Source organism: Paecilomyces variotii (genome assembly GCF_004022145.1).
Source record: "Paecilomyces variotii strain CBS 101075 chromosome Unknown C8Q69scaffold_3, whole genome shotgun sequence".
In the NCBI taxonomy this organism is placed as follows: domain Eukaryota; kingdom Fungi; phylum Ascomycota; class Eurotiomycetes; order Eurotiales; family Thermoascaceae; genus Paecilomyces; species Paecilomyces variotii.
Genome location: NW_021167142.1, coordinates 1,046,073 through 1,068,917, shown reverse-complemented (window position 1 = coordinate 1,068,917; position 22,845 = coordinate 1,046,073). Strand labels below are relative to the sequence as shown.

Genomic DNA, 22,845 nt, shown 5'->3' with positions numbered 1-22,845 from the left:
GCGTGGACGATTCGAAGCGAAGAAACGTTTGATGTGCACTGAAATGTGTTAGTCGGCAAGCTGGCTCAGATAGGATAGCAACCCTTCTGCACTGTAGATTCGCTAGCATTTTGCTCTCCAGTCCAATGAAAATCGACCTGCTGAAGACGGCCAGGTCACCTTATCGCTCCCGAAATCGATGATGGTAGCAATACAACAAGCAGGGCCAGCCTGTTCGCTTCGACATCCGCGCGACTCCGGTCTGGCGGTTATCGCAAGCCAAAAAATGACATCACGATCTCAACAATCGCATTGGAACATGGACGTGAACGGCCAGTAGCCATCTTAACCGACTATTTTCTGCGGCAACCGGTTGCGAGAAATCTCCATCGTTCACAGACATGGGGTGTCGCGCTTTGTTTTTGAGAGATCGGATCCGCTACGGCATTTCAGGATCAAACCGAGTCCGTCCGGGACTGCTTGCGCCGTGGTGATCTGAGAACGTTCTGACTTCCTGGCGTCGTATATTATCAGTTTCATTTTGGCGTTCCTGTTACCCAATTGTCCCCTCACCGGTGAAGCCACTAGATAGACTACACAAGTTCACCTTGGGGACGAGAGAGCTTCCCCTCAGTGAGCTAAGATGGCCTGACGTCGTGCCTGATATCGGAGGATTGGCTCCGATTCGGGGAAACGATGGGAGATACTCGGCATAGTAGCGGGCCGTCAGGAACGCGGGCGAGTAGATTGCAGATGCAGGGATGCGACAATTATTGCAGGGAGGACGAACCATCATTCGCACTGCCGATTGCAGTCTCCAGCAGGGCCAATATTACGGAGTAGAACGGTGCGAGCTAAGATGCTGAAACCGGAGTTTTCTGTCGCTGTGATGACACAGGACCAGGTGACCCCGACCCCTCATTATGTCAGCACCCCTCATGTAAGGAACTAGGCCCTATACAGACTAGCGCGAGGAGTACGTAAGGTGGACGAGGCGAATATAATCACGTGATATCATTGCCCGTTTGGGCTATCTTCTCCAGACACCAAGAGTTGATAGTCGGAAATCGAGACAGCATCCCCACGCAGTTCCTGCTGCGGATTCCAGACGAGTGGCTGCGAACGCTACAGACGGGCTCGGTCTTTCCTCTGGTCTGGTGGCCTGCTGCTCAATCGTCGTGAGCCCCGTGTGAGCCCCTCCTGCGATATCTACGTGGTTAAATGCCAAGTAATTGGAGCAACCCCGCATGCGAACAAGCATTTCCCACTACCACCACCATTCGTTACAATATGAAATGATACTGCAACCCGGCATCTGGTCTAGATTTCCCGGTTATTGCAGGCTACTGTGTAGACAAGACCGACCTCTGGCTCAATTTCGCTCTTCGACGTCCACGAGGTGTCTTGAATACGCGACTTTGAGGGTTCCTCCTCCGGACTGGGTAATTAGAACCAACTATACTGACGCCCCGTTGACGTGCCTCGTGCGGAGAGAGCTTCGGTGGAGCCTCAAGCGCGCGATTGTAGCTGCCCATCCGGGTTGCACCAACTCCGTATGGTACTCTAGTATGGTAGTAGGCGGTTGAGTATCATACACTGGCGATTATCATTATTCTCTCTCCCCTCTTTTTTTGCCGGTGTACCAATTCTACAGGCCGTGGATCGGAGATTCCCCAACCCAACCCACTCTAGTTTAGAGTCCAGTCCAGTCCAAGTCCATCTGTAGAGTATCCACGAGAGTATCCACGTCCACGACAACTTTCCTGACGTCTACGATGGTTTCCATCTCAACGGTGGGGGGGCCGCCCTCAGCACAGACATTGGCAGCTTGGTAGCATCATTGGGAGGGGTCTTCTACCTAGTGCTTCCCAGAGGGGTATCGTAGAGGGGCTCTTTCCACCATGGAGGGGCTGGCCAGAGGGGTTAATCGAATGCCAACGTATCCCAACTGGCTCTTCCAACAGCGAATTATCCTTATGGTGGTGTAGACCAGGACCGGAGGGACAAGTCTCCAGCTCAGGACCCGGTGGGAATTTTGAGTATATATATGCCCGGTTGGACGGCCGGTTTCCCAGTTTCCAGTCTCTCCAAACAACAACAACAACCCTCTTCTATCTCCTGATCTTTCTGAGATCTCAGTCCGCGATCTGATCGCCCATCTTCATTGGTATGTACTTTATCATTATTGGGGGAAGAATGTGACACTAGTTTGTTTCTTGCCGCCCCATTCTGCTACTTTCCACGGCATCTACCGTCGGGGGAAAAGCCCCCCTTGTACAGTATTGTACATACCTACCTGGACATTGTCGTCAGATCGCTACTTTGTTTCTGCCCGCTTCCGGCCTGGTCCTTGATCTCATTTCCAGCTTGTTCTTCCTGCTGGGCTGATCCTCAGCTTGTTCTCTGATCCCCGCTGCCCCGCTCTTCCTCTGCCATGATGCTTCTTCTCCCATCCGGGCTTCCGTATCGAATGTTCAGGGAAAGCTTAACTGCCCCTTGAACTCACTTGCTGACGACGTGCTTCCCCGTACAGATATTATTTAAAGGGTTCGTCCTCCCGTCGGAAGAGGTCGTTTGTAGTCTCAGATCCTAACTACCTCCTTCTTCTCTACTACTACAGTTCAGTGGAATCTCATCATCCTTCAAAATGGTATTTATCCACTCTCTCTCCCGCCAGCTGCGGCGTCCTGCTGCCCAGCTGCTGTCCTCCAAGGCAGCCTTTGCGCGCCCGACAGCGTCTCCTTTCTCTGCTGTACGCACACTAACAGCTACTGCCTCGCAACAGGCCAAGATTCTTATGGTCCTCTATGACGTAAGTCACCCATCACCTCCAACCACCGCTATCTATATGGCCAACCGGTCATTCCGAACGTCGACGGCGAGAAAAACATCGAGTTTTCGTGTCGAATGCGGTTGACCATCAACCTTCTCCCCAAACCCAATTGCTGACAATAATGCCAAACAGGGTGGCGTCCACGCCAAAGACCAGCCCGGTCTGCTCGGTACCACCGAGAACGAGCTTGGTATCCGCAAGTGGCTCGAGGACCAGGGCCACACCCTCGTCACCACCTCCGACAAGGATGGTGAGAACTCCACCTTCGACAAGGAGCTCGTTGACGCCGAGGTCATCATCACCACTCCGTAAGTGTTCTCTCCTGTCGACCCCTTTCTCTCAAACTGGAACATCAACTCATCTAATTGCTTTTTACAACAGCTTCCACCCCGGTTACCTGACCGCTGAGCGTCTGGCCAAGGCCAAGAAGCTCAAGATTGCCGTCACCGCTGGTGTCGGTTCCGACCACGTCGACCTCAATGCCGCCAACAAGACCAACGGCGGCATCACCGTCGCTGAGGTCACTGGCTGCAACGTCGTCTCCGTCGCTGAGCACGTTGTCATGACCATCCTGACTCTCGTCCGCAACTTCGTCCCCGCCCACGAGCAGATCGTCAAGGGCGAGTGGGATGTTGCCGCTGTCGCCAAGAACGAGTTCGACCTCGAGGGCAAGGTCGTCGGTACCGTCGCTGTCGGCCGTATCGGTGAGCGTGTCCTGCGCCGTCTGAAGCCCTTCGACTGCAAGGAGCTCCTCTACTACGACTACCAGCCCCTTAGCCCCGAGGTCGAGAAGGAGATCGGCTGCCGCCGTGTCGAGAACCTCGAGGAGATGCTCGCCCAGTGCGACGTCGTCACCATCAACTGCCCTCTCCACGAGAAGACTCGCGGTCTCTTCAACAAGGACCTCATTTCCAAGATGAAGAAGGGCTCCTGGCTCGTCAACACCGCCCGTGGCGCCATCGTCGTCAAGGAGGACGTTGCTGAGGCCATCAAGTCCGGCCACCTCCGCGGATACGGTGGTGACGTCTGGTTCCCCCAGCCCGCTCCCAAGGACCACCCTCTGCGCTACGTCCAGGGCCCGTGGGGCGGCGGCAACGCCATGACTCCCCACATGTCCGGTACCTCGATCGATGCCCAGATCCGCTACGCGGAGGGTACCAAGGCTATCCTGGACAGCTACTTCTCCGGCCGTGAGGACTACCGCCCCCAGGACCTGATCGTCCACAAGGGTGACTACGTCACCAGGGCCTACGGTCAGCGCAACAAGGCTTAAATGCCCTGAGCGTGACCTCTTTCTAAATATATCATGACCCGTTAACGACCTTCCACTGGACTGGACTTTGGGAATTTCATCCTGAGCACTCGATAGTAGAGATCGAAGGGGGCCCACTGATTCATGAACTATTATTATTATATATATACATATAGAAATTGAACAGATCAAATAATCTTTAAAAATTCTGTTTTTCCTATGTAGTCTCCACTATCGTTATTATTGATTTCTCCACAGCCATTCCCTAGTTGGTTTGTCACCCTGGATCCACCCTTAGTAAGCTACCAACCTCGCCTGCCATATCGCTTTGAAGCACGTGAGCAACATGTAGTGTACAGGGACATGGAATTCCCATTAATGCAGGGTGCCAGGTTTATTTCTGCAGTTTATAACCAAACATACATACACATGTATGTATATCATGCGCTATTTGATTGCGGCATACTGCAGAGTATTCGCGTCGTGTGGAATTTTAGTTACACACACACACACATATATATATATGTATATATATATATATATCTTACCCCATTTGCCGTATCTGAAACGTATGTAGAATATTATATAGTTTCGATAGCGCTCAACGGTAAAATCAATAGCATTACAATGCGTAGGATATCTTAAATCAGCAGATTGGGAATACTCAAATACTTCTATCGAGTTAATCTCATCGTCGTTTCCCAAGCGTAGGTAAATCCCCGAAGGATATCACCATCCTCACCCTGTACGTACTTGACTACTTACTATACAATAAACAAACTAACTAACCTTATCCAAATCCCATCACGACCTCCAAAAAAAAATCCCAAATCCCGTCCAAAAACCTATTACCTACCTAGGTATGCAGTAAATAATAGTTCGCTAACTAACTACGGAAATACCCCAGCCTACCCGACCTAGTGCGCTGTGCGCAACCCCCCAAAAACGCGGGGGAGGAGTAAAAGTAAGGTAAGCTAACTAGCCGCAGCAAGCAACAAGAGAGGGGAAAAGAAGAAAAACCCACCCCGGTGCGGAGTGCCCAACAACTTTCAATAATCGGCAAAGCTAGCTCCAAGCTCCAAGCTCCAACTCTTTTTCTGTTTCTTCCCTTTTCTTGGCGATGTCCACAGTTGAGGGTTGGTTAGCGGGGTAAATACCTAGTACTGTAACCTCCTGTGGTAGTTATTAGTTTAAGATTATTTACTAACTACCTAGGTATCTTGTAGACTTGTACTAAGAGGAAAAATTACCCCGCGTAGGGAGAGAAGTACACTACCTAAGTTAATAATAATAATAGTCTAGTGATTGTTTTAGGATAGTAGGTGTGTTTTTTTGATTAACTGGAATAATAGGAGAAGAGAGGAGAGGATCAATCTGCAAAAATGCGAACTGATAGATGATTATTGATTCGTTGGTTCGTTAGGTGGTTTGTAGGACAATGAGGTATTAGATCTATCTATCTATTGTACGTAACTGAATTAGAATATTCTGTGCACAGACATTCTTTGTATGTGTTATGAGGTTGGTTTGAAAGGGGGAAGTGGTTTCTTTTACGTTATTGATATAGTCTTTATGGCCTGAATAGGGGAGGGGAAATAATACTTGAAAAGGAACTTGAAAAGGGGGGAAAGAGGAATAGAGATATTTAAGTATAGTTAGTTAACTCTTCCTGGTATTGAGATGACTAGATAATGGGGGTGATGGATGACTTGACCTGCCTGGTTGCTCGTATGGTATATGATGACTGGTATTACATGTTGGGGTTCAAGAATCTGTGTTCTTATCTCTAGTTGCTATCTCGAGAGTCTGCCTTCTTACGCCTTGTGTTCCTTCAGGGAGAGACGTAGGCGGAAGCTTAGTAGAGAGCACTCAAGGCCTTAGGTTGATTTTGGTTGCCAGCTCCTGTCGCAGTCGGGGCAGCATTCCTATCTTCCGATATCGTAGGGGCACGCTTCGAAGGACTGTGCAAGACTACCATCTGAAATTATAGCACTACAATGCCTGAGTAAAAAAAAGCAAATTGGTATTGTCGTTTCAAATAATACATTTAAACCAGGCCACGGGGGGCCATCCAAAACGGTGTTAAGGTACGGCACGGAGGAAACATTGCCAGAAAGGACACGCGACGAGCGCCAGGTACGAGACCCGACATTCATCGCGTGTCCTTTCTGACAGCGACGTCTCCGTGCCGTACCAAACTACACCACCGGCCGGTTTCTTCCCCATTTCGGGGGCCCGTTCACTCCTGCTGAACTGCTTCTCCCTCTCCGTCTTGCTCCCAGCTCCGGGAGAAGACCTCATTGAGGGCATTCTGGAAGGTCCGACAGTTCATGTCGATCAGACCCTTCTTGTCGCCCGCCTCCGGGTTGCGGATGACGGAGACGAGGCAGAGGTACCTGGACAGAGTCAGTACGAACATGATCTTGAAGAGGAAATAGGAATACAGAAGGGAGACCTACTTGTTCATCTCCATGAGATGAATCATGCTCCCGTCATGGAGCATCACGTGACTCTCTGCCTCGCGCATCTGGTCGCCCTTTGGCTTGCGGTCCGGGTGGTCCCAGGAGTAGAGCTCCGAGATGTCAACAATGACATCGATGTAGTCGGAGCACATCTCGTAGCATGCCATGTCGACCGGACGAGTGTCTGATGCAATGTAGATTTTGCTGAGAACGTCGAAAAGGTAGGTTTTTTCGAATCCGCAGTTATTGACAAGGATGTTGATCAGGTTCTCCAAAGTTGAGAGCTGAGGGATCAGTTTCTGGATGACCTTGCTGAACGCTTCGAAAACCGAGTAGTCATAGATGGAAGTGAGGTAGTAATGGACTGGGGCGTTCTCATAGCCAGCATCGCTAAGTTCGTCTGAGATACGCTGAACGATATCCTGGAAAGTATCGGTGCGGTATTCGTCAGAAAGGCCGTCGACCTTGTGAATGAAGACTTCGATGTTGATGTTAGGGTAGTACTGCTGGACAGTCAAGATGGTGCGGTTCAAACGTGCGACCGAGTCCAAGTAGTCGTCCTGAGCATCGATGACCCAGACCAGAGCTCCCAGTGAGCCAAAGATGTCTTCAAGATCGAAAGAGGGCTCGAGATACTCCAGCTGTCCCGGAAAGTCCCAGACCTGGAAGTCCATGAAAGAGCTATACCAGTTAGCATGGGAGTGCACATAAGGATCATACATACTTACTGGATAGAGTCTTTCTGAATACGAGTAGTCGATTCCAGGAACAGAGTTTCAGTAGGCGGCATCTTATGGAAGACCACGCTGGATATAGACGACTTGCCGCTCCTGGTGGGGATCAGCCCTTGCCATACTCAGAACATATCCACACCCTTGGTCTTACCTGCGAAGTCCCATCAACAGAAGACGCGGTTTCGTATCACGTAGCTTCGGGTGTCCAGCGAGCTGGCCAGGTTTGGCTTGCCCTGGCTGCGCTAGGGCTTGATTGGAGCTCGATCCCTGTAAGGTTTCCTCAAGGCTTAGCTGTGCACCTGTCTTGACTTCTGGGGGCTCTCCATGCAAGAGGGAAGTATCTGAGTAGATGTGACGTTCTGGACCCGGCAACACCTTCCTGCGGTTTAGATGCGCCGGGGGTATTGGCATCCTGGATGGCCACATACCAGCGAACAGACCAGCGAACAGCCACTCAGGAGGGGGGTGTGATTGTAGATAAGGGTATGGACAGTGGAAAGAAGAGTGTAGCTTGCTTTCAGACAGTTATAACACTAGCAAGACTGAGGATCTTTGTCGTGAATACTCCCATACGCATCACGTGCTGGCAACTCCGGGTTGCCGTGACAAGATGTCAAATGGCTGTAGCCTCAAAGGAGCACTTAACATCATGACCTTTGCACTTGACGGCGACATGAGAGTTTTCTCACAACGCAAAGGTCTCGCTTCTAGCAACTGGATGAAGAAGGCTCTCGAGGCACAAACGCAAACGAAGAAACAAGGAGATCAGGAGAACACGCGCCAGCCCATGGGAAGACTCGTCAACGCTCCTCGCGAGGTCAAGCCTTAGAGGAAAGTACCACAGATGCAAAGACAAAAGTCCGTAAAGGGAATCACAGGCTTATCAGAGATAGGAATACCCCATCAATCAACGTGGATCCGCTGGCGGTACGCGCGGGTACAGGACAGCAACCCAGGCACCAATAATAAAAGGTTCGATGGAGGCTCGAAAAAAAGGAATAAAACAGATAACAGAAACCAAGAGACGGGTTTGAACATGATCGCTTACCTCCATTATGCTATCTGTCTCGTGCTCGCGAGTCCAAACGCCAGTCAAGACGACCTGTCGAGAGCTTTCTCATGCGGATCATATCAGCAAGGCCCATCAAGGAGCTATATCAAGGACAGAAGATCCAATACGTGGCGGAACCAGAGATAGACATACCGCTAGATGATGCTGTTGGCCGGAAGGATTTTGAGTGCGTGAAGCAGGTGTGGAGAAGGGAAGCTGGATGGTCCAAGGCTGTGTCTTCTTCCAAGAACGTCCTGTGCCTGGGAAGGTGAAGAAAGCTTAGAGCAAATCACGGCGGCAAATTCCCCAGCCGTCTTTGAAGAATCAGGCTTGTTGTGTGGACGACGATGTCGCCGAGACGATCAGTGTACGTGATTGGTGAGATGTACGCAAAAAGCAAAACACAGCTGCTCAGGTATGTCCACTCATGGCCGAAAGACAGGAGCTTCCAAGATACACGTGTATGGAACAGCCAGAGAAGCCTACTAGAATGATCATACAGACTATCTCAAGGATATCCCTGCATATCATCCACAGAGCTGGAAAGCGGGTGACACGGACAAGGCGGCGGGTATTAAATGCCTTCACCGGTGGAGATTCTGTTTGCTGAGCCTGAGGATTTCTAAAGGTGCAGCAGTCCAACCACTACAGGAATGGGTTAGACAGGAATATTGAGGTCAGTAAAAAGAATTGAACCAGAGAAGCCGTCACTAAGAAGCCGGCAGTTTGCAACAGGCCGAGACGTCGTGATACGATTAAACGTGGTGGTGCTTCAATTGGCTGCCGACGGGCTTGGCAGAAGCGGCAGCTGTCCCCACTTTCCCGATTCCGCACAACATCCAGGTCTGCTCTTGTATCGGAATTGTATACAGACGTAGGGATTCAGGATCGATTCACAGGGTCATTTGGGCCCAAAGAGGCCCCAGCCGTGGATCTTTCTCTGTTCCGCGATTAAAGCTCTTTCGCTATGGCATAACTCGACTTCGCTGGAGCAGACTACACCCTTGCCCGAATCACCAATGCTGTGCCGACATACCTAGAGGGCTTTTCTCCTCTAGGTCTGAGCGACGTTGTACTAGATCAGTAGCCTAATTCTGGCGTTCAAATTTCAAGAGCGGTCAGAAGTGTTACACAGTAAGATTGTCTGTGAAAGGGGAATCAGTTGGACAAAGAAAACGCCCTGCGAGCTAACTTATTCTTTGATAGTATTTCTATCTATCATGCGAGATCAGAGAATATTTTTGACCAGTTTTAATTGCATTGTCCGGGAATATGGCTTCTGGAAATGGTACTTCTGGCAATAAACGCCTATATATTAGGTAGAGTATATCTGCGAGGCACTCGGGTCGCCGATGACGTATGTCAAATTCTTACTCAACCAGAACTGGTTGCCCTAAATAAGCAGCATGTCTTAAGTTTCGATTGCTATTATTGCTCTGTATGCCGCATAAGAGGGCCCGTCTGAAATTTTCATGATGTTCTTGATAGGGAAACTGTTGGCAAGGACCTCTCGCATGCCAGACATAGTTACCGTTGCTCCTACAACTCATCTTTCATGGTACCCCTCACGTCTCCCCCAAAGTCCTTATCATTTGCCATCAATGCCAAAATATCCACCAGAAGATCAGCAGCGGCAATGCTAGTTGTTTCCGCTACAGTGTCGTACGGCGGAGAGACCTCGACCACGTCGGCGCCTACTAGATGAACACCTTCAAGACCCTTGATGAAGCGTTTCAATTCGCGCGTTGTCCAGCCTCCTGATTCGGGAGTACCAGTAGCTGGCGCAATGGAAGGATCCAAAACTGCCATTATCTCTCAGCACGATGGTCCCAAAAGATGAACGGTAGACGATTTGATGGAGCGACATGGACCAAAAGACAAGCTTGCTTACCGTCGATATCAATACTGAGGTACGTTGGCGTGTCTCCCACAGTAGTACGGACTTTGTTTACAATGCCCTTCACACCAATGTCATCGATCTCTTGAGCCTCGATCAACGTGAAACCCACGTCCTGATCGATCTCGTAGTCCTTGGATGACTTGAATAGCGCCAATATCAGCAATGAAACGCTTCAATGATACTATACTCAGCTAGCTACTCACGAAAAGCTTTGTCCGTAAACCACCATGGACGCTTGTGCCTTTGCTGATACATCCTTCACGGCTAGCATGCCAGAAGAATGTCCCATGTGTTATGGCAGACTGATTCGAGGCGATTCCAATGTAGCCCTCATAGGGATCCCACCTGCATATCCACATTAGCCACTGAAAAGGACCTGTTGTCAATCACGATATAGAGGAAACGCCATGTTGGGGTCAGCCCTGGGGACCTACGTATCGAGATGAGAATCCAAATGGATGACAGATATTGGGCCATATACAGTCTTCAAACTACGGAGAATTGGAAGCACAATAGAATGGTCACCGCCGAGAGAAAGAATCCGGGGATGCTTCCAACCATCTAGAATGGAGTGATTAATGTCAAGAGTTTTTATGAAAATTAGTGGAAGGGACTGACCAGAGATATCACTAGTCTTGTGATACAAGATCTGTCTATATCCTTGCTCCATCTGCTTGAACGCATGCTCTGCATCGAACGGTGTAATAGGTATATCGCCACAATCAATCTATTCCAGGAATTAGCAAAGTGCCCTCTGAAGGTCTGTAGGAAACTCACAATGGTAAGCCCTTGCTCGAAAGGATCGACACCCCATGGTGAATTATAGCTTCGACCCTTTTTTTCTCGCGACGAAGCTGCACGGATACCGCGAGGTCCAAATCTCGCACCAGGACGGTAAGATGTCGACGTGTCGTATGGGAAACCCAATATAGCTATGTCAAGAGGCTTTCAATCTCTTAGTCTCTGAACGCATTTGTGGATCCGTTGCAAATCCCATATACCTCGTTATGAGAGTGCGCAAGACATCTCTGCCATTCCAAATGCGCAAACGTTACTGGTTGGGAAAATGGAAGGTCTACGGACAAATCTGTGAAGATCCAATGATGACTGTCAACAACGGTGAGCCAATTCAATGATTATATGAACATGTACCTTCAATCTTGTACTTAAAATGTGGACCAACATTGAGCGTCGACTCGCTTTGTGCCCCAAGCGCAATGTAAAGGATCGAGAGTATAACATGCCCGATTAAAGAAATCATTTCTACTCTTTACCAGCGCTCAGATGAGGAATATTTCAAAGACATTAATGCCCTGCGCATTGAGGTTCAGTGATAAATAGGTAATGGCTTATCTGACATGTTGCTCTTATCGCGTCTTGATATGCATCGGCCGCTCCGTCGCCGATGATACATCCTATCGCGGAGAGGTCCCATGTGTGACACTATATATAAGTAGAAAGATTTGAAGAAAGGTACGTAAAGAAATAATGAAAGATGCATACTCAACAACGTCATAGTAAGAGGGTGCCAGTAGCTACACCATAGTGTTGATAGTGGTAGGAGATCTGTTACAATCCCAGTTCGCAGCTTACAATGAAAAAGCTTAGGTATCTTGCTAGCTGTGGAGAGTCAGCAATGCGATCAGTGGTCGGTAACATCCAGAGCCTTATGTCCACCGGAACTGATTTGTCGAAATGACTGGGATTTTAACATCGGCATCCGGACATTGGGTCGTGTGGTACATACATCAGCACCTCCCTTCGCAGACTTAGTCCTACCATTTAACTATTGAATGTCCCAAATCACCCATTGCTCAAAGTAGACACCTCGACCCTATAGTTGAAACGTTGAATCAAAGCTTTCTTGTTACTAAGTGTCTGTAATGGTCATATTGACCCACCTTCATGGGGTCCGAAGCATACTTAAACCAAGAAACCCCGATGGCTCTCAAAATAGCGAGCAGTCTAGCAGACTTTTTGATATCTTGTTTCGTACATCATCTCTCTTTTCCCTTTCCTGAGGTTTCTACAAGATACATGGCTCTAACCGTGAATTTCTTTCTTTCAGCTCCCAAAAACAAACACTCATACAAGTACGAATTCCATCCCAACAACCAGGCTGAACTGGGAAACCCCACAGAGAATAAATCAGTGATCAAGGCCGCGGTGGCTTCTCATGTCGAATGAGGAACTCTAGAGACAATAATAATGATATAGGTAAAAGCACCAAGCGATGCTCAGCGTTTAGAGTAGTCGTCGAGTGCATGGTTGGGCGCCCTTCTGAGATGTTCGATGACAACCAGTGATGACATGAATCGACCCTGATTCGATTCGAATTCGAGGATATCTGTGCGCAAAGGTTCGTATGGGCCGCCCGGTGGTCGCCTTACGCTAGTGCTTATGAGCCGGGAGGACTGTTGTGATGCCATTCAGTTGTTGGAGGGGTAAATTATCTTTCCAGAGCACTTGCCCTCTTTTAAACGACTGAATATTAACAAGGCCGCTTCTTGTATATATTAATCCAGTGAAGACACAGTTCGTGGCTTCTACTCTCCATTGCCTTCTTCTGCAATAAAACGCCCTGAATATCAATAGCGTGACATTATGCCCAGGCTTACTCCGCAAGAGCTGCTTGAGGAGCTTGAAGCCTTCGCTGAGAGCCCTCCTGCGGAGTTGGAAAAGGAACCAGGCCAAGCAGCGAGAATCTCGCACGCAGCAAATAAAGTGGTACTGTCACTGGAAAAACCTGCAGATGTTGTCGCTCGTCTATTTCTTTCTCAAGTATGCCCATCCACATTGATGCTTGTGTAACTGCATGTATCCAAACTGACAATCCATACCTAGCCTATTGAACAACTTACAGTACGCGTTGCATCTCGTCTGGGGCTCTTTCGAGTTCTCAAGGAAAGTAACGGGCCTAAGACCCTGAAAGAACTGGCGGCAGCAACTGGTGCAGATGAAGTTCTGCTCGGTGAGACTATGACAATCCATCGATGAAATCTTTCTGCGATAACTAACATAAATCTAGCTCGGGTCTTGCGTGCCTTGGCGGCATTTGGCGCCATTCTAGAAGTCAACGAAGACGGATATGCCTTTGCACCGTCTTATGAGCTGTTTGCTAACCAGACTTTTGCGGATAGTTTGGACCACTGGTAAGGGATACCTGAATGTTCAGGAAAGAAGATACTGAGATAGGAATCTAGTGCCACATTCTTGAATCTCACATACCAGGCCCTTCCAGATTTCCTGTCTTCAATCAAATTTGCAGACCCGACTGATCCTAACAATACCGCTGTGCAGCAAGCATTTGAAGCCCAGGGTCAAGGCATTCTAGAAATATTGATGGCTCGTCCGGAAATTGCTCGTGGCTTCGGGGTCATGATGAATACGTGGGGTGAGGATAACTCTCTCATCCAGGATTTATACCCTGTTAAGGAGAAATTGGCCCAAAACTTCGACCCAGAGACAGTTATGTTTGTCGATGTCGGTGGCGGCTACGGTCAGAAAGCCATTGCGCTTAAACGAGCAGTGCCGGATTTGCCTGGACGCTTTATCGTCCAAGACCTCCCTGATACAATTGAGCACGCGCCCAAAGTCGAAGACATCGAATACCAGGCCCATGATTTCTTGACCGAGCAACCAATTAAGGGGGCTCGCGCATATTATATACGCCAGTGTCTGCACAACTGGCCTCATGAGAAATGCGTTACCATTCTTTCCCAACTTGCTAAGGCGATGAAGCCGGGGTACTCCAGACTCTTTATCCATGAGCTGATTGTGCCGCAGCGTCACGCTGGCACTTGGATGGTGACCCAGGACTTCAACATGATGACCCTCTGCGGCACCAGAGAGAGAACTGAAGCACAATGGCGGGAGCTCCTTGTGGAAGCTGGTCTTAAGGTCTCCGGTGTCTACTATCCTGACGACGGGGTGTCTGAGGGTGTCGTGGAAGCCGAGCTTTGAGGGCGGCGACTATTAGGTAGATCTACCAAAGGAAATCTGCTGTGTTGATGCCATGTTGATGCCATTATATAGTATATTCTAGGTCATTGGATCTCATGTGATAGACTTCAAATCGACAGGCAATTCTCGCATTCGGGTCAAATTTGCTTAACAGCTGCGAAACTCGGCTAGGATAACTTTAGAAACTTGGCAGAGATGAAACGATGTTCGAGCTCTTCATTATTTGGTTAAATGCCGCCAAGTCGATCAAAGAAAATCCGATGGTTGATGTCGCGAACACGCGGCTGGCGGTTTCACCTGTGATACACTCCGCGATGACAAGAACGCACAGGCTCGTAGTGTCCTGCATTTACCTAATGAAGGGAAGAAACAGAGCATGCCAGCCTGTGATTCGAGCCTTCGCATCCTCCTAAACCCTCTACCAGAAGACTTCTTGTTAGTGGAAGCGTCATTGTGGTGCGGCTCGGCATAAGTATGCTGGAGAATGTTGTGATCGGCCAAACGATGTCTCGTTCCTCCGAACAGAAGATTCAACCAAGGACTGAATCGTACGCTTCAAATTAACCCGACTGCTCGACAAAATTGACTGGTATAATTTTGTTGCGGAGGAAATTGATATAGTCACTTCCAAAAAGGAACGACATAATGACAACGATCAAGGTCCCTTCTTCAGTAACGGATGCGCTGACCTTCGCGGGAGCTGCTACGTCATTTTACCTGTTCACGCAATTCGCGCGACACCTTTACATTTACCTTCGACCATCTTCACTTGACAAATATCGCTCCAAGGATAAGGAAACTTGGGCGCTTGTCACTGGCGCCAGCGATGGAATCGGTCTCGGCTTTGCACAGGAGCTGTGTAGACGGGGATTCAATGTCTTCCTCCACGGCCGGAACCGCGAAAAGCTGCTAGGCATTCAGGAACGGCTGAAGGCAGAATTCCCCGCTGCCAAAACAAAGATAATTGTCTTCAACGCTGGCGGGTCGACTGAAGATATCGATGCCATTGCGCGTGAAGTCGGCGATGCCAATCTCAAAGTCCTCGTCAACAATGTCGGTGGCCAGACAGGCGTGTCCAATACATACAAACGCCTTGACGAGATGACGCACGATGAAGTCGAGTACCTGCTGGGTCTAAATGCAAGGTTCACGACGCATATTACGCGGGTTCTCCTGCCTGTCCTGGAGAAGAATGAGCCTAGTCTCGTCTTGAACGTCTCTTCTATAGCCTCTGCAGGCTTCCCGTGGCTCAGTATTTACAGCGCCTCAAAGGGTTATATTGACTCGTTTTCCGGCGCCCTCAATGCGGAGATGAAAGCATACGGGAGGAACATCGAGGTTATGGCACTTCGTGTCGGCAGCGTCAGCACGGCCGCGATGGACATCAATGCAAACCTCTTCGCGCCTACAGGCAGGACGATGGCAAGCGCAGCTTTGAACAGAGTTGGATGTGGTGAACACTTGGTCTGGGGATATTGGTGGCATAGACTGCAGGGTCTCGGGTTTGACGTGCTTCCTCGGGGAGTCATGCTTTCTGCCGCGACAGGCCGTCTAAGACAGCTGAAGGAAGATGCAGACAGGAAGGAGAAGAGTCAATGAAGTTCAGACGTGAACTCATCGTTTTGACATATCGGATAGGACGGTCTGCAAAGAGAAAGACCGGGGTCCGGCCAAACATCAGTCTGATTCATGTCGTAAGATTGTCCCTGCGGGACATAACAGAGGATTATGTATAGACTAGTTGGTAGCAATGGTTATAAAATATGTAATGTATATAAAAATCTGCCCAAAGAGCAGCATTAAAACAATTATTCGACTCGATCGACGATTCAGCTCGGACAAAATGGAACTTCCGCGTACTTACTTAAGTAGCTCACCGCCTGCCTCCCACGTCATAAGTGCAAAAGCGGTGCGTTGGAGATCGCCGGTTCGTTTCCGTTGGCCCAGCAGCTGTTGGGAGCTGTGAGCTTGCGATATATCCTTGTCTCCGTCTGTCTGAAGTGTTGGTGATCGATCTCGAAGGCCATTGTCCACGATGACATCGCTTGTACCCCGCGAGCCCTACTCGAAGGAGGAGCTCGAGCGTCTGTATCCCAAGGGCCTGCAGCTTCAATTGGTTCAAGTGGTGAGTGACTTCGATAAGGCGAGTTAGTTGGGGGTCCCTGACGATCATACAGTTCCTTCGACACGGTATTTGCCATTGACGCTCATTCCATGATCCCAACTGACCGTGGTAGGCGAGAGAACGCCTGTGTCGTCCAGATTTCAGAATGTATGGACCTCCCGCTTCCAATTGTCGATCCCACTAGCTGACTTTTAACAGGCAGGGCTGCCACCATGTAATAAATGCCTGTCAGATATCCTCGTTCATCCGCTGATGCGATAGTTAGATTGGCCCTATTGCAGTGTGGCCCGCCGCATGACTGCGATGGTAGCCAGCAATGAGGACCTTTCACAATGGAATAGCTTTCAATGGCGACGGAAGATGGAAGCCTTTGGACGAAACGACGAAGCAGTCGTCTCACTCGGTCCTGAGGGAGAAATAGAAGGCATCTGGTGAGTCAATGGCAAGAACACGAATCTGGGAGCATTCTATCTAACAAGATGGATAGTCAGCTGGGTGAGCTGACAGACAAGGGACGACAAACGACCTTTGCTCTCGGCCAGCGGCTGAGATATCTCTATGTCGACAAACTGGGCTTCATGCCAAAGATAAAATCTCACGCTGAAGACATGTACCTTCGTACAACTCCAATCCCCCGGGCTCTGGAATCTCTACAACAGGTGTTTTGGGGCATGTATCCCGCACACGCTCGTACGGCTGATTTCCCGCCTCCTGTTATCGTGGGACGCAGTGTTGCGGAGGAGAACCTTTTCCCAAATGAGGGCAACTGCCGTCGTTTCAGGCAGCTCGCCAGAGCGTTTGCCCAGAGAGCGGCAGACACATGTATGCCATCTGCTGAAATCTGGTTTACAATGGCTAACGCACTGTTTAGGGAATGAATCCGAGGAAATGGACTATCTGAACAAACTATGGTCTAAATGGATGCACCCCAGTTACCCTCGGGTCGCTGTCGACTCCCACCCTCGTCTTTCCGGAATCATGGACACCATCAATGCTTCACTGGCTCACGGACCGGCCACGAAGCTCCCATCAGAGTTCTACGATCCTAAGGCCAGGGAGTATATACACAAGATCGCTGTAGACGAGTGGTACTCTGGGTACAGAGAGAGCGCGGAATACCGGAGATTGGGCATCGGTGCTCTGGTGGGAGACATCGTTGATCGCATGGTCAGCACAGCGGTTGAGGGTGGTTGGCGCAGTGACACGACTGCTGCTAGCACCTCGGATACGGGAACTCCTATCAAGTTTGCTCTCAGCGGATGCCACGATACTACTCTGGCTGCTATTTTGACCAGCATGGGCGCTTTCGAGAACCCAGAGTGGCCGCCTTTCACCTCATCGGTTGCGATTGAGCTTTTCTCTAAGAAGACGAGAAGCTCGACCGAGCCCGCCGGGGTTGACGCCGCAGGAGCTGTCCTGGACGAGCTATACAACCCTGCCTCAAAGGATACAGTTCCCAAGTCGGGCCTTCTGTCTTTTTTCACAGGCCGATCATCTCCCTCCCCTCCTTCGCCATCCGACCTCGCCCGCAAGCCCCTGGACAGCTATCCTCCAGCTACCAGAGGCGTCCTACGACAGCACTATGTCCGTATCCGATATAACGACCGCCCCATGAGAATACCTGGCTGTGCCGCTAAGCCAGAGAACCACCTTCCTGGAGACGACACATTCTGTACGTTGGAGGCATTCAAGGAGATTGCAGACAAGTTCACTCCGAAGGATTGGAGAGAGGAATGTCTGGAAAACATCGGAGAGGGACTATTTGGCAAGGATGGAAAGGAGAAAATCCCATCAGGATACTAGTAGATGAGTGATAACAGAACCAATGTCAGCGTGAGGAGATGATTCAATGAGCCGGATCTCATCTGGAAAAAATAAGCCATGAGTATTACCGATGTATATTGGATGATTGCTGAGCAAAAAGATTTGACGATTCTTACATTACATTCTCTACTTTGCAATCACGATGTTTACAGTTCAGTAAAATAAACGATTAGAAACGCATCTATCTAAATAGCAAGAAAAAGTCTCCTCATATCGCAAATAAAAGAGTATTATCTCTCTAAAACCCTATATGAAAAAAAAAACAGTAGTTCATCGGCATATAGATAACTAATAGACTCGATAACTAGACTAATAGACGCGATAACCCCGATAGGCAGTTCCATTTGATACCGTAGATGTTTTCTGCAGAAGGGATGACAGATATGCCTGTAGGATTATTTCGGACATTAATAAAACGTAAAGGCGTGCGTGGAGTGGATGATACTTCGGGAGAGGACGAAGGAGTATAAGGAAGGGAAGATTGAAAGGGCTGTTGGAGTTGATCTTAAGTTGTATACTTTTTATCTTTTGAGAGTGGTAAGAGGATTGCTTAAGTACAGTGGTTGAATCTGCGACTAGGAGCCGAGCCCGATGCCAAAGTATGGATTTTCATCGCATTTATCTAGGCTACTTGCCATGGTTCTCTATATCTATGAGAGTGTTTATTTATTTATAGTAGTACATGATATCGTTATATACCAAGAATGGCCGATATATTCAAGAGGAGCCCTTCATCCTCGCGTCACTTCCACTCCGACTGCGGCTGCGGCTGCGGCTCCGGCTGGACCTCCTACGGTAATTCGACTCGCTTTCAGTCTCACTGACACTCCAGCCCTCCTCGCTCTCACTAGCACTCCAAACAGAAACGCGCCTCTTGACGACGTTATGGGCCTTTGTGGTGTCCAGGTCCATTGCTCCCGGAGAGACGGCTGGTTCTTGCTGCTTTCCTTTCTTGCCCTTCTGCTTGTTCTGCTTGTTCTGCTTGTTCTTTTGGTTTTTGTTTTCCGTCTGCTGCTGCTGCTGCTCTTCCTTCACCCTGAAAGCATCTTCAGCTGCAGCGCGTTCCAAAATTTCAAACAGCTTCTCAAGTGCTGGAGCATAGGCCTGAGCGACAGGGATATCGCCAACACGTAGGCGCATGTAGTCAAAGGCGACAGCAACTGGAGCCTTGCGATCTTCACGAGGCTGGTTTCCGGATACATTGATTTCGTTCGAATCGGCTTCGTCGACAGGTATGTCCACGGGTCTGGGCTCTGCTGCAGCAATAGCAGCAACGGCAGCAGGGTCCTCGTTTTTGACAGTTCCCATGCGCTGTTCCGCGCTGGCCACTTTCTGGTAACGTTGACTGAAGTGGGTCAGAAGGATAGTACGGGCTTGCATCTGACGGCCGACCTCGAGGGCCTCTGCGGTTGTAGAGTGCTTCTTGGCAATGGCCGACACACCCATGTCATCTTGAAACGTGGCTTCGTGGATGAGAACAGTGGAGTCACGTCCGATGGTGGCAAAGTTGGCAGAGGGACGACAGTCACCAGAGTAAGACACCTTGAAGGAATCCGGGAACACCAGTGAAACAGCCATGGCTCCACGACAGTGATTGACCCTAGTGGTGAGGAGGTCTGCGAGACCCGTACGCTCCCGAAGAAGCTTCGTCAATGGAGAGTTGGTATCTTCAAAGGTCATATCTGTCGTGCGAGGTCTAGCATCAACAGCTTCACTTCCTGGATAGGTACCGTCGCCACGGACATGGCGATATCTCAAGGTGGTCTTGATACTACCTTCCTTGTGATACGGATAGACTGCCAGAGGGACAAGTTTGTCGAAACCGTAGTTCTCCACCGAGGCGTATTCCTCTAGCCAGCCAATCATCATCTCCTCGGACACGACAAACAGACGTTTATCCTGAAGGATCTTGGCCATGTCCATTTCTATCATCTCGGTTGAATCAGGACGGTCCCCGTAGTTCTCCCTGTACCATGCTTTGATCACAGAGGCGGTGCCCAGATGATGGTCCGCATGCAGATGACTGACCCAGATCATCCGGAGATTCTGCAGAACCTCCTTCAACTGCTCAGGTCCAAAGACGCGTTTCAACTGGCCAAGAGTATTTTCACCGCAGTCGAGTAGATAATATCCATGACCTGGAACCTTGACCAGCGTAGCAGAGACGTTGCGGTACTTGGATGGCACGGACGACCCTGTTCCTAGGGTAATGATCTCCGCATCTGCGCCAGGTATGCTTTTCTGCAAGTCCTCCAATTCTTGCTGGAAAGACGGCTTGCTGACTCTTCGACGAATGGCTTTCATACGTTGTTCCACGGAGCGAGGGATACGCGAGACTGTAAGAGAAGGGTTAAACAGAGGCACGACCTCTGATCGGTTGACTCCGAAATTCGGCTCCATATCGAGAATCAGACCACGTTCAGCAGGCTGGAAGGGAGAGTTCTTGATAGACTCTACCGTAGACTTGGAACCAGCAGTGGGCGTTCCAGGTTGTGGGAGGGTCACATTGTCATGGAAAGGGATGGAGTAGCTATCACCCTTGAGCTTCGCCAGGCGGATAGATGACCCTGCAACGCTGTGCAGAGCCAGGTAGTTGGGACAGTAATCCGTGCCCGATACTATATGCTTGCAGTGCGGCCAGCTAGCAACGAATTCCCTCAGCCGTGGATGTTCACCGACACCAGGTCCCAGAATCCACAAAAAGGCCTCTAAGTTGTTTGTGATAGCAGGCGATTTCCACTCAGGGCGATTCACCAGATTCTCAACGTAGTCCGGAGTGGGCAAGTCGATAATGGCGGTTCCTCTCCCAAGGCGTGGTGGTCCGAGAACCATGTCCGGAGTGATCGTCTTGCCGTCCTCCGATTGCACGCTCTGGCCCCTGGTCAGAGCAGCATACGATGGTCCCTTGGGAACTTTCAATTCCTGTGCCTTTTTCGGGTCGAATTTACCTCTGATGTCGTGGTTCTTGACGATGTAGGACAGCGCTTCTTCCGAACGAGTGGTCGGTGGGAGCTTCTCGATCGACGCACCAGGCCAGGGTTGACGAACAAGAACCCGGATATCTGGCAGAGGCTTGTCATCTCCTGGCATGGGACCCTTGTACTGTTCAAGATCCTTCGTCACTGGGTTGCGGACGAAAATGGTGGCTGGCATCTTGACAGTCGCCAAGGGCATCTCAATCAACGAGTCTAAACGCCAGGAAGAGTTGAACATATCGGAAACAACCGACTGACGCATCAGCTGGTCCTTAGTACGCTGGTCCAGACTTCTTTCCGTACTTTCTCGCTCCTGGAACTCGTCCAGGCTTCTCTTCCGCGGACTTTTAGGGCTCTTGTTGGGTGCACCAGAAGGACTAATCGCCATTGCCCAGACTTTGATGTTATTATCAGTGAAAGTAGGCTGCTCGAAGGGATCTGTCGTTCCCGCCGCTTCTGATCTGGACAGGTTTTCCGAATCGTACTCCTTAACATACACTGGCATGCCCTTACGGAAAACAAACCTCCTCGCCGTGGCCAGCGTATGGGTCAGGTTCCGGCCCCCATGGATGGTCAGATGGCCCCTCTGCATCACCAACTCACCGTCCCGTAAAGCATAGGGAGCCCCATGCTTCATCTCAGGCTCCTGGCTGCGCAGCCGTTCAGCAGTCTGTTCGGGTGTCTCGTTTGCTCTACGGCGGGCCTCCTTCTCACGCTCAGAGTCTGCAATAGCTGCCGCAGCATTGGCTATCGCGTCCGCCTGGGTCAGGACCGCTCCGATCAGTCCTCCATTATTCGCCCACTCCGTTCGACCAGTCAGGAAGATGTCCGTAAGATAGGACAATCTGACCCCGCGCTCCGTACATGCCCGCTGAGTACCCTCTGATATCTGACCGAAGAAGTAGCGCTTTTCGGGGAAATTGAGCAGTAGAGTCGTGCCTGGCGTGTCCGCCGTAGGCGTCGTGAGGATCTGGTAGAAGAACTTCATTGGTTTGTTTCCCGGAGAAGGACTAGGCAAATGGTCAAGTCCGCTGAATTTAGTGGAGGAAGGATCATAGACGATATAACGGTTTGTTCCAGAGCTGTTCGAGTCGAGCTTCGGAGCAGGGAAGACAACAACGTCGGGGTTGAGGGGAGGCCGTCCAGATTTCGAGCGGAACTGCCCAGGTTGCGACTTGAGGGCGCGTGCAGTTGTGGAAAAAGAAACTCGAGCGCAGCCTGCTGCGGGACGAGACAATGCTCGAAGGATGAAATGGCTGGGGAAGCTACCGCGACTTGAAAAGCAGCTGGACGATGGGGGCGTGACTGCGCGGAGAGCTTTCAAGAGCAGCCCCCCGGACAGACGAGGAGAAGCCAACTTGGCTGGTGGAAGAAGACAACGGTTAGCAAATTCAAGATGCTAGAGATTAACCAGTCCACATTTCACGCCTTCATGTCTTGTGGGATCCAGCACCGATGTTGAGGGCTCCTGGGTTGGTTCCAAAAAGTTACTGTATCACCTCCGCAAGTCCCAAATTTTCTGCGTCAACTACGGAGGCGAGGCTAGGCCCGAATAAGGATCCCACCTATGATTAGGTATAGTAATCTCTCTCAATTCTCGCAACTCTCGCAACTCTGATGATGAAGACTACATTCTCAAAATCGGCTATTCTATGTTATATTGCATTTTGATTTCAGCTATTGCTGCTACGCATATGTAGATAGATCTGGTCGCCTGCCAGTACAGATGGTTCCAATCCCTGGTTTC

General features: G+C 49.9%; 7 protein-coding genes across 7 annotated transcripts; 4 read left to right on the top strand and 3 right to left on the bottom strand.

Moving 5' to 3' along the window:
• Positions 1 to 2,626: 2,626 nt before the first annotated feature.
• Positions 2,627 to 4,085, top strand: C8Q69DRAFT_399988 (formate dehydrogenase; the record flags this gene model as incomplete). The annotated part of the gene is made up of 3 exons (XM_028627877.1): positions 2,627 to 2,791; positions 2,945 to 3,120; positions 3,194 to 4,085. 3 exons carry the CDS (start codon positions 2,627 to 2,629, stop codon positions 4,083 to 4,085), a joined length of 1,233 nt encoding a protein of 410 aa, XP_028486516.1.
• Positions 4,086 to 6,056: 1,971 nt separating this feature from the next.
• On the bottom strand, positions 6,057 to 8,008 carry C8Q69DRAFT_518751 (putative small monomeric GTPase). Its single transcript, XM_028633449.1, has 4 exons — positions 7,412 to 8,008; positions 7,255 to 7,356; positions 6,524 to 7,207; positions 6,057 to 6,460 (listed from the first exon to the last, which is right to left on the bottom strand). Exons 1-4 carry the CDS (start codon positions 7,684 to 7,686, stop codon positions 6,304 to 6,306), a joined length of 1,218 nt encoding a protein of 405 aa, XP_028486515.1. The 5' UTR covers positions 7,687 to 8,008; the 3' UTR covers positions 6,057 to 6,303.
• A 1,601-nt stretch (positions 8,009 to 9,609) lies between these two features.
• C8Q69DRAFT_461505 (arginase family-domain-containing protein) lies at positions 9,610 to 11,625 on the bottom strand. The gene is made up of 8 exons (XM_028630251.1): positions 11,364 to 11,625; positions 11,213 to 11,298; positions 10,989 to 11,156; positions 10,830 to 10,938; positions 10,646 to 10,772; positions 10,415 to 10,556; positions 10,203 to 10,350; positions 9,610 to 10,113 (listed from the first exon to the last, which is right to left on the bottom strand). Exons 1-8 carry the CDS (start codon positions 11,470 to 11,472, stop codon positions 9,851 to 9,853), a joined length of 1,152 nt encoding a protein of 383 aa, XP_028486514.1. The 5' UTR covers positions 11,473 to 11,625; the 3' UTR covers positions 9,610 to 9,850.
• Positions 11,626 to 12,815: 1,190 nt separating this feature from the next.
• On the top strand, positions 12,816 to 14,174 carry C8Q69DRAFT_443277 (putative Sterigmatocystin 8-O-methyltransferase; the record flags this gene model as incomplete). The annotated part of the gene is made up of 4 exons (XM_028628901.1): positions 12,816 to 12,992; positions 13,056 to 13,182; positions 13,240 to 13,363; positions 13,415 to 14,174. 4 exons carry the CDS (start codon positions 12,816 to 12,818, stop codon positions 14,172 to 14,174), a joined length of 1,188 nt encoding a protein of 395 aa, XP_028486513.1.
• Positions 14,175 to 14,616: 442 nt separating this feature from the next.
• Positions 14,617 to 16,031, top strand: C8Q69DRAFT_461502 (putative short chain dehydrogenase/reductase). The gene has a single exon (XM_028630250.1). The coding sequence runs from the start codon at positions 14,820 to 14,822 to the stop codon at positions 15,771 to 15,773; it is 954 nt and encodes a 317-aa protein (XP_028486512.1). The 5' UTR covers positions 14,617 to 14,819; the 3' UTR covers positions 15,774 to 16,031.
• A 16-nt stretch (positions 16,032 to 16,047) lies between these two features.
• On the top strand, positions 16,048 to 18,340 carry C8Q69DRAFT_461500 (histidine acid phosphatase). Its single transcript, XM_028630249.1, has 7 exons — positions 16,048 to 16,299; positions 16,352 to 16,364; positions 16,412 to 16,446; positions 16,498 to 16,513; positions 16,565 to 16,730; positions 16,787 to 17,121; positions 17,171 to 18,340. Exons 1-7 carry the CDS (start codon positions 16,210 to 16,212, stop codon positions 18,100 to 18,102), a joined length of 1,587 nt encoding a protein of 528 aa, XP_028486511.1. The 5' UTR covers positions 16,048 to 16,209; the 3' UTR covers positions 18,103 to 18,340.
• A 108-nt stretch (positions 18,341 to 18,448) lies between these two features.
• Positions 18,449 to 22,575, bottom strand: C8Q69DRAFT_461497 (putative tRNA processing endoribonuclease Trz1). Its single transcript, XM_028630248.1, has one exon. The coding sequence runs from the start codon at positions 22,084 to 22,086 to the stop codon at positions 18,841 to 18,843; it is 3,246 nt and encodes a 1,081-aa protein (XP_028486510.1). The 5' UTR covers positions 22,087 to 22,575; the 3' UTR covers positions 18,449 to 18,840.
• Positions 22,576 to 22,845: the final 270 nt, after the last annotated feature.